Consider the following 8,964-nt stretch of genomic DNA (forward strand, 5'->3'; position numbering starts at 1 on the left):
TCTTATCCATTGTTTTCTTTTAAAAATGTTCCCCTATATTTTGCTGTGCAGCCTACCATGCTGAAGAAGACTCTGCAGTGTTTAGAAGGCATTCACCTGAGCCAGTCTGGCTCCCTGCTGATGCTGTACGTGGACAAGCTACTGAGCACGCCCTTCAGGGTTTTGGCTCGTATGGTGGACACGTTGGCATGTCGCAGGGTGGAGATGTTGTTGGCAGAAACCTTACAGGTTGTTCCTTTTTTTCTTTTTTTTCTTTTTTTTTTTAATAAAACTGTTTTTGTGGCACTCTGAATGTGTTTCCTGCAAGTTTTATTTAAATTTTAAGTTTAAGGTAATCAAGTTATCTACCCTTCAGAACAGCATAGCCCAGCTGCCTGTGGAGGAACTGGACAGAATCCAAGAATATCTCCAGATCAGTAGCCTGGCTCAGAGGTAATGCTCTTTTACAGTTCAGTAAGTAGGAGATAGGGACACTGGTGTGACGAGCAGAAACTGAATAACATTACGCTTGAGAAAAATATTTGATTTGGAAAAAAATGCATGTGCTTATGCATATGTACTGCACATGCACATGCGGTTAAGACTCTCCCATAACTTTTTCTGCTAACCACCCAGGCTAAACTTAATTCCCTGATATTCAAAGCTTGTCTCTTAGATCTGAACTAGCACTTAAACATTCTTCCTTCACACCAGTATACCACTCTCCCAGGTTTTGGTGGCGTTTTAGGGTATTTCAGTGTTTACACAGCAAAAAAAAAAAAAAAACACAATGCCAGTTCAGTAAATAACTGGGGAAACGTTCCACCCAGGAAAATACATGCAAAAGAAGCGATGCTGCATGTTGCTTGCAGTTGACTGTGGATAGAAAAAAGGTGTGGAGAAGTTGGATTCAAGGATAATCGTTTTGGTAAAACTGTGAAATAGACAATAGCAACATGCACGGTTTGAAACTTGAAGATAAGAGACAACATCAACAGACAACAATGTTTCCTTTCATCTGTCTGATGCATGATAGCATTGTGAACCTAAGCTACCTAGGTTAGCTTGACCGTTTAGCTCAATAATCACTGATCGAGTACGTAATGTCGGATCTGCATTTAATTGAGAAGCCAATAAAGCGATCGACACCAATGAGTCTGTAATCTCAAAACTATACCGATTAAAACCGCGATCGTTACTTAAGCATAGACATTGATACATAGTATCCATCCATTCATCCATCCATCCATTAATCCGAACCGCTTCATCCTCACGGGGGTTGTGGGAGTGCTGAAGCCTATCCCAGCTATCATTGGGCAGTAGCTGGAGTACAACATAACTACATCTATAAATAGTCTCTACGTAGACTACTTTTCAGGTCGTGAGCGTGGCTGCCAATTTTGATGTGGCAACGCCTCCATAAACTTCTGCACGCAAACTTCACTCAACTTCAAAAAGTGACAACCTACAAAGTGCTTAAAGTTATGAATGACTTTTATTCACCCGTACTTGTGACTTGCACGTACTGTATGTCACTCCCTCCCACCTCTTGACAATTTCACAAAGCTCATGTTGTTTCCCCATCACAGGCATCAGCGGTTCTATTCCCTGCTGGACAGGTTTCGAGCCTCAGTTGCTACAACTTGTAGCCCAGCACCTCCAGTGACATCACATCCCTTAGATGGGCATCCACCGCCTGCCCCTGAACTGGTCAATGCAGATAAGGTGCGGAATATGAATTGGGCTTTTTTTTTTTTTTTTAATGAACTTCACACAGAAAGCATACATATCAGTAGAAAACCGGTGTTTGTTCATGCATTTTTGCTATTTGCTAGGAGTGGTATGTGTCGCTGGTGAGGTCTCAGTGTTGCCTACGTGGAGATGTGTCTCTGTTGGAGACAACTGAACTCCTTACCAAGCTACCTGCCCCAGATCTTTTCAGCATTATGAGATGTGAAGTAAGTTGCATGTACATTAACAAGATTTTCTGCTTTTTGGCCTTAATTTCATTATTTCCATTGTTCATGGCTACTTTTGAGGCGTTCAACCTGAGTCTGCTGTGTCCATGCCTGAGCATGGGTGTTCAGCGACTAACACGAGGTCAGGGCCCACTCTTGTTGGAGACGGCGTTGCAGGTGACCTTAGAGCAACTTGCTGGGGTTATGCAGTCACTTCCTGGCCCACACCGGTCCTTTTTACCAACTTCTGAGCCACAGTCCTACTGGACCCAACTGGCTGATGTGTATGGTAAGAGTGGTGGATTCAAGCAGTGCATTTATCAAACTGACCTAAGTGACCAAGGCCTGTTTTTTTTAAAGCTTGACTGTCTTCGATACAGTATTTATATTTGCGTCTTCAGATTTTTGTATCTTGCTATGCTTTCAGATGAGCCAGGGTTTTATCCCAAGGTTTTAGCCCTCTGTAGAGCTCTCTCCCAGTACCTCCTCTGTGTAAACCAGCTCCCATCCTCTTTGCGCATTCTCTGTGACAAAGAAGACCTCATAACTACTTTCACCTGTACTGCCACTGAGGTAAAATATCAAATCTGCATCCAACTTGTCTACTTTTCAGTTGGCTTTAGCGCAGTTTTTTTCTCCTACATGACCCAGGTGATAGTTTGGCGACTGATTCACGATCAGCTACCCCTGAGTGTGGACCTGCAGTGGTCTCTGGCTTGTCTGTGCCTAGCCCTGCAGCAGACTTGCATCTGGAACAAACTGTCCACCAAGGAGTACGCAACACACACGTGTTCCCTTATCTACTGCTTACGTCTCATTATGGTCGCCGGTAAGGAGACGAGTGATATTTTTTGTAATTTCCTCTTTATTTATTGCTGTTACATTTGTTTTTAAAATGCTTCCATTTGTTTTTGTGTTTAAGTTGCTGTGAGCCCTGGAGACCAGCTTCTGGTCCCAGAGAAGAAGAAAAACTTAGCTGCGGATGCTGAAGGAGATGAAGTGGATTCCATACACACAAAATGTAAGGATTCGCTGACCTGAATATATTGTCAAGCAAAGGCGTAGTAATTGCAACTATGGATTTTCTTTTCTGAACAAATCTTGGGCAAATCTGTGGGAAGATGCAATTCATTTTTTTTGTTTGCAGATAAGTGTGAGTGGCAAGCATGTGAGATCATGGCAGAGCTGGTGGAAGGCCTACAGAGCATTCTTTCCTTAGGTCATCGTAAAAACAGTGCAATCCCTGCTTTTCTGACCCCAACTTTACGCAACATTGTGATCAGTATTGCCCGACTGCCACTGGTGAACAGCTTCACTCGGGTTCCTCCACTGGTCAGTGTTTCATGTATTTGTGTGTTGAGAAGTGTGTGAGAGTGATACAATCTTTTGACAAAACTCCACAGGTTTGGAAACTCGGTTGGTCTCCACAGCCCGAGGGGGAGTTTGGTACAGCGTTGCCTGAGATTCCTGTCGACTTTCTGCAAGAGAAGGATGTTTTCAGAGAGTTCCTGTACCGTATAAACATACTTGGTATGTAAAAATGTGCAATTGTTATCTGCACCTTAGGCGAATCTCTCTCATGCCTTTTTATCTTTCTTTTTTTTTTTTTTTTTTTTTAATAAATATGGTGATACTCATTTTGTGACTGTCTCAGGCTGGAGTAGCAGGACTCAATTTGAGGAGACCTGGGCCACTTTGCTGGGCGTGCTGGTCACCCAACCAATAACAATAGACCAGGAGGAGGACACGCAGCAAGAGGTGCCAATTCTAATAAATATTAGAATTCAGTATGGGACAGCTGTTGATTTTTAATATGTGAAGTGACTAAAACAAAGCCGTCGAATCCTGTGTTCTCCATCTGATTGGCATTGTAGGAAGATTTAGAGCGTACGCAGTTGAATGTGTTGGCAGTGCAGGCCATCACCAGCCTGGTGCTGGGTGCCATGATGCTTCCCACTGCTGGCAACCCTGCTGTCAGCTGTCTGGAACAGCAGCCCCGCAATAAGAGCCTAAAGGCCCTGGAGACACGGTCCATTTTTAATTTTTCTTTCCAGTTTTTCAGATCACTTTCATGAGCGTTCTTCGGTTTAATTGTTTGCGTCTGTGTCCAGGTTTGGAAGGAAACTGGCAGTGATCCGGGGTGAGGTTGAGAGAGAAATACAGGCTCTCGTTTCCAAGAGAGACAATATTCACACACACCACCCCTACCATGCCTGGGACCCTGTGCCCTCTTTGTCTGCAGCCTCAGCAGGTAGCCAGCAATACTGCATGCGAGTGAAAGGCACACCCTGCTTTTTTCATCATATTAAAATGATTTCCTGTTAATCTCTTTCAGCAGGGATGCTGATAAGTCATGAAAAGCTGCTGCTTCAGATCAACACAGAACGTGAGATGGGAAACATGGACTATAAATTGGGACAGGTAAAGGCCTGTGAATTCAGTCTCCTTCTTATGGACGGTTTCGGTAGATTTTAAGTCTTTTGTTGATCGCTTCTTGACAGGTGTCCATTCATTCAGTGTGGTTAGGAAATAATATCACTCCATTGCGGGAGGAAGAATGGGGCGAAGATGAGGAAGATGAAGCAGATACACCAGCTCCCACGTCACCACCTTTATCGCCAATCAACTCTCGGTATTATGAATACTTTTAGATAGTGCAGACTTCCCCACTTTGTCTATTTACACAAAAAACATGCACCAATCACTCGTTTTTTTGGCGGCCACTTTTTTTTTGTCTCTTGAAGGAAAAGGGCCACATTTTAGTCATCTCTACGTGAAAGTTTTAGTCAACTCAGACTTTAAAAGATTGGTCAATCAACTCAGTTTTTAAAAGTTGTTTTAGTATTATTTTTTAATTTATTTTTATAATACTAACAGTTTCCATTTTTTATAATTTTTACAATACTTCCATGTTAAGAAAACAATACAATGAATGGCCTGTCAAAAAAGCAAAACAAAAAAATACATGGCTAGCATCCTTCATTTATTTAAGGTTTTTTTATCTTTCCCTCAAGCAATGACCAGAAATGTAAAATATCTGTACTTCTGGGTTTGTTTGTTTTTGTTTGGGGACCAGTAACAGGTCTAAAATGCTAGATTTCCCTGCATGTTTTAAGCCCTGTTCACACGGCACACATTTGGTCCGACGCTGCACCGAAATATTTTGTTGCGATATATTTTACACCGGAGCAAATTTTGTGGAGCGGTCACACGTGCAAAGCCGCTGAGTGTGACAGCACCGGCGCAGCGTCGGCGCAGCTCCACTTGCGGTCACACGTGCAGTTTCTGCTGCGGACCAAAACGACAGGAATGCGGAAGTAAAACAGGTTCGGGTCGGGTCGGGCTTCTCTCTCGCGGACTTTTATTTATTTTTCTTTTAATAAATATTATGGCGGACACTATTCTGTCCTTGTTCAGAATAGATCCACTTGTTGGCAGTCGTGGAATAAAGACGTGTTTACAGTCAATCGTGTGTGCTCCTTATGACTGCCACAATATATGTTTTCATAAATGTATACTAAAACGATGCGCGGATACTAAACTAAGGAATACTTTTTTTAAAACAAACAATTTGGATAAAACAGAGAATGCGCTGTAATTTAATTGCTATTTAACTGCTAAACAGGAGCGCAGCCGGCCAGACGCAGTGCGCACGTATGTTAATTTCGTTTAAACAATCCTATAGAAATAATTTCAGATATCTTTACCTATTTATTTGATTTGAATTATTCTATTTAAAGCCTAGTAAGCCACAAGATTTATCTGCGTAATTAAGCAAATGCACATCGAGATTTCTCTTTGTCTGGCCTCTTATTCTGTATTTCAGCGTTATTTCGTTGTGCAAATGCATTGATGATGTTCGTAAAAATACGTAGATTATTGTAACCGTAAGAAATCTTAAATCGCGACACTTTTACCGGGAACGGGGGTGCACGGCCGGGTTTCGTCTGTGTCGCTGGCCCCCTCGTCACTGTCGACCGGGGTCGGATTCCGTGTATCTGGTAGCGAGAGTAGCGAGGCCACTCCCCCGCAAGCGAGCATTTGCTCTGGAGCAAATTTAACCCAGCTGCATTCACACGTGCACATTTGTTCCGGCGTAGTGTCGCAAATGAGCATTTGCTCTGGAGCAAATTTTTAAACCACCTCCCTGAGGTGGATCAAATTTGGTCCGGTATAAGCTCTTTAGTGGAGCTACGTCTGAGCAAATGTGCACGTGTGAACGCTCGACTGGCGCTGCTTCGGTGCAGCGTCGGACCAAACGTTGCCTTGTGAACGGGGCTTATGATACTCCTCCAAACATGGGTCAATATGAGAAGCTTGAAATTTCCTTGCACTTGCTGCCCAGCCAAAAATCCCTGTATGTTCAACACATTACAGTAGCTTACACAAACGAGCTAATGAATTGACGATAGCACAACAAAGATAACTTCAGCCCGAAGCTAGCTAGCAGCCCATTTGCGGTTGTATGCTGAAAACTTAAAGCTTACAAAGAAATTTATCACTAGCTGATTGTCAAGTGATAGAGTATGGATTAAGATATGTTAAGAGTACTTTTTGGAACTGACCTTCGAATGAGCATCAGATGGCTGCAATAGCCCTATGTAGTGGTGTCAAAGTTTCCCCGGACAAAGTTAAAGAAATGACTCGGCACACAGGGAAAATTGTCTTCATTAACGGTGGGAGGGATCTCTTCGGGCAAACGGCGGTTGTTGCCCCGGTAATCACAGAGTTCCCTGTCCGCCAGTTTGAACTTTTATTGTTACATATGCAAAATACAAGAAAAACACTGCCCCCGATATTTGCATACCGCGCCCCCGGTCCGGCCCCTCGGTAGTGATTGGTTACCTTGGTTTAAGCTTTGAATCACCGGTACTTGACGCCTTTCTTTCTGTCTGGTCTACAATGAATCAACAAGTTGCAGACTTTGCAGACGACAAATGTCGCCTGGGCGCTACAGGTGTTCTCAAATCGTCTTTTTTTGTTCCCGAATTGTTCAATTCCCACTTTGTGACCGAGTCTAGCCTTCTTCCCTCTGTTTGCCCCCTTGCATTGACGTGGTAATTGTGGACTTCAAAAGCCCTCCGCCCAGACGGCCGGCGCGTTTGCGGACAGGCATTTGGGGGTGCTGGATACGCACCCAAACGTTTAGACGTGCCCAAATCAAATGAAACTTTAAACATGATACAATTTTGCTCATAGATTTCTCTATCAAGTGGTTATCAGAAACACCACAATTATGTGATGAAAAACAAGGAAATGAAGCGAGCGTGCATTTTGAGCATGTACCAGAACACCCATTGACCCACTAAACGTTTTCATCCGAGCCATGTTTAGCTCATCGCCGTCAAAGTTGTCATGAATAAAGGGAGCATCAACGAAATTACGTCGTCATTGTTGTTGAAAACTACCTCCCACTGCGTGTGCTTACAGAAAACATCGTGCGGGGGTGGACATTCACTCATGTTCCCAGTTTCTTCTGGAGCTCTACAGCCAGTGGCTTATCCCAAGCTCTCCAAGTAACCGGAAAACACCAACTATACTCGTCAGTGAAGTGGTCCGATCGGTGAGCCATCGTACACACACTTGGACATGAGTGAAATCCTTTTGTCTGTCGGTTGACTCCTTTAGAGGACTAATGACTGCTGACATTTGCTCCCATCTTACTGTTCTTGGCAGCTGCTGGCAGTGTCAGACCTATTCACAGAAAGGAACCAGTTTGACATGATGTTCTCCACCCTTATGGAGCTGCAGAAGCTTCACCCACCGGAGGATGAGATCCTCAATCAGTACTTAGTGCCCGCTATCTGCAAGGCAGCTGCTGTGTTGGGCATGGTGAGCTCACTGGGTTATTGTAGCAGCACTCTGATGAGTAATAAATACCGTGTAGAAAAAAACTTCTTTAAAAAGAAGGGAGAAAAAAGGAAAATCATGTTCTTTCAGGACAAAGTGATTGCAGAGCCAGTTTGTCGCTTGTTAGAGTCAACCCTGCGCAGCACACACCTGCCCAGCCGCATGGGTGCTCTTCATGGGGTGCTCTATGTCCTGGAGTGTGACCTTCTTGACGATACAGCAAAGCAATTGATCCCGAGCATCTCTGAATACCTGCTGTCCAACCTAAGGGCTATTGCTCAGTTAGTGTTACACATATCAGTTGATGACATGTTCCATGTGAATAAATTATTTGGAGCAAAAGAGCAATGCAGCCTTTTGCTCATAATTGCTCCTGTTTATGTTACAGTTGCGTGAACCTGCATAACCAGCAACATGTCCTAGTGATGTGTGCTGTGGCCTTCTACATGATGGAGAACTACCCTCTCGATGTAGGAGCCGATTTCATGGCTGCAGTTATACAGGTAACTCAAAGTACGGTGGTACCTGAACGAATGAACTCAATAATATTGGTTGTGATTTTGTGTTGAATTAATACATTTAACAGATGGGTTCCCAGCAGATTGGATTAGCCATTGTCGATCAAAGATGCTGTACTATGTCTAATCTTGTGCATCAACTTTTTATTTCGGTGCTCTTCTTTCCTGCTTTCGTTTCAGGTTTGCGGTGTGATGGTGTCAGCCAGTGAGGACTCCACCCCCTCAGTAATCTATCACTGTGTGCTCCGGGGTTTGGAGCGTCTCTTGCTGTCTGAGCAGCTGTCTCGAGTGGATGGAGAGGCACTCGTCAAGCTGAGTGTCGACAGAGTGAACATGCCGTCACCTCACAGAGCCATGGCTGCCCTGGGCCTCATGCTCACCTGCATGTACACTGGTAAGCAAGACCGGAAGGCTGGATTTTACCTACAGACCAAGTGCCCAATTCTGATACAGACCCAGTTTTTATTTTTTTTAAACATGTACTTTTCAAGCGACACGTCCAATATGACTGTTTCTAATATAACTATTCACTAGGGTGGTCCATTTTGGAAAAGTTTGTCGGATTCGTCGGGCCGGGTCGGAAATCTTGTCGATACTATGACACAAGGATGTGTGCAAAATTTTATTCCGATCGGATAATTTTATCCCGTCCCGCAGAG

At 43.8% G+C, this 8,964-nt stretch overlaps 1 protein-coding gene across 6 annotated transcripts in view; it reads left to right on the plus strand.

Moving 5' to 3' along the window:
* The window catches only part of htt (huntingtin), a 33,225-nt gene that overhangs the window by 19,277 nt on the left and 4,984 nt on the right, over positions 1 to 8,964 (plus strand). For 3 of the 6 annotated variants that reach the window (XM_019889217.1, XM_019889221.1, XM_019889219.1), the window contains 20 exons: positions 52 to 228; positions 356 to 432; positions 1,569 to 1,704; positions 1,815 to 1,937; positions 2,019 to 2,226; positions 2,365 to 2,510; positions 2,589 to 2,766; positions 2,860 to 2,958; positions 3,085 to 3,269; positions 3,341 to 3,467; positions 3,592 to 3,695; positions 3,812 to 3,966; positions 4,049 to 4,188; positions 4,276 to 4,358; positions 4,439 to 4,569; positions 7,368 to 7,500; positions 7,614 to 7,769; positions 7,878 to 8,068; positions 8,176 to 8,290; positions 8,486 to 8,699. In XM_019889217.1, coding sequence (XP_019744776.1) covers positions 52 to 228; positions 356 to 432; positions 1,569 to 1,704; positions 1,815 to 1,937; positions 2,019 to 2,226; positions 2,365 to 2,510; positions 2,589 to 2,766; positions 2,860 to 2,958; positions 3,085 to 3,269; positions 3,341 to 3,467; positions 3,592 to 3,695; positions 3,812 to 3,966; positions 4,049 to 4,188; positions 4,276 to 4,358; positions 4,439 to 4,569; positions 7,368 to 7,500; positions 7,614 to 7,769; positions 7,878 to 8,068; positions 8,176 to 8,290; positions 8,486 to 8,699 — 2,878 coding nt within the window. Of the gene's footprint in view, positions 1 to 51; positions 229 to 355; positions 433 to 1,568; positions 1,705 to 1,814; positions 1,938 to 2,018; positions 2,227 to 2,364; positions 2,511 to 2,588; positions 2,767 to 2,859; positions 2,959 to 3,084; positions 3,270 to 3,340; positions 3,468 to 3,591; positions 3,696 to 3,811; positions 3,967 to 4,048; positions 4,189 to 4,272; positions 4,359 to 4,438; positions 4,570 to 7,367; positions 7,501 to 7,613; positions 7,770 to 7,877; positions 8,069 to 8,175; positions 8,291 to 8,485; positions 8,700 to 8,964 lie in introns of all 6 variants that reach the window. The other 3 variants (XM_019889216.1, XM_019889220.1, XM_019889218.1) reach the window with 1 other exon arrangement.

This window comes from Hippocampus comes, unplaced genomic scaffold (genome assembly GCF_001891065.2).
Source record: "Hippocampus comes isolate QL1 unplaced genomic scaffold, H_comes_QL1_v1.1 scaffold86, whole genome shotgun sequence".
Taxonomy (NCBI): domain Eukaryota; kingdom Metazoa; phylum Chordata; class Actinopteri; order Syngnathiformes; family Syngnathidae; genus Hippocampus; species Hippocampus comes.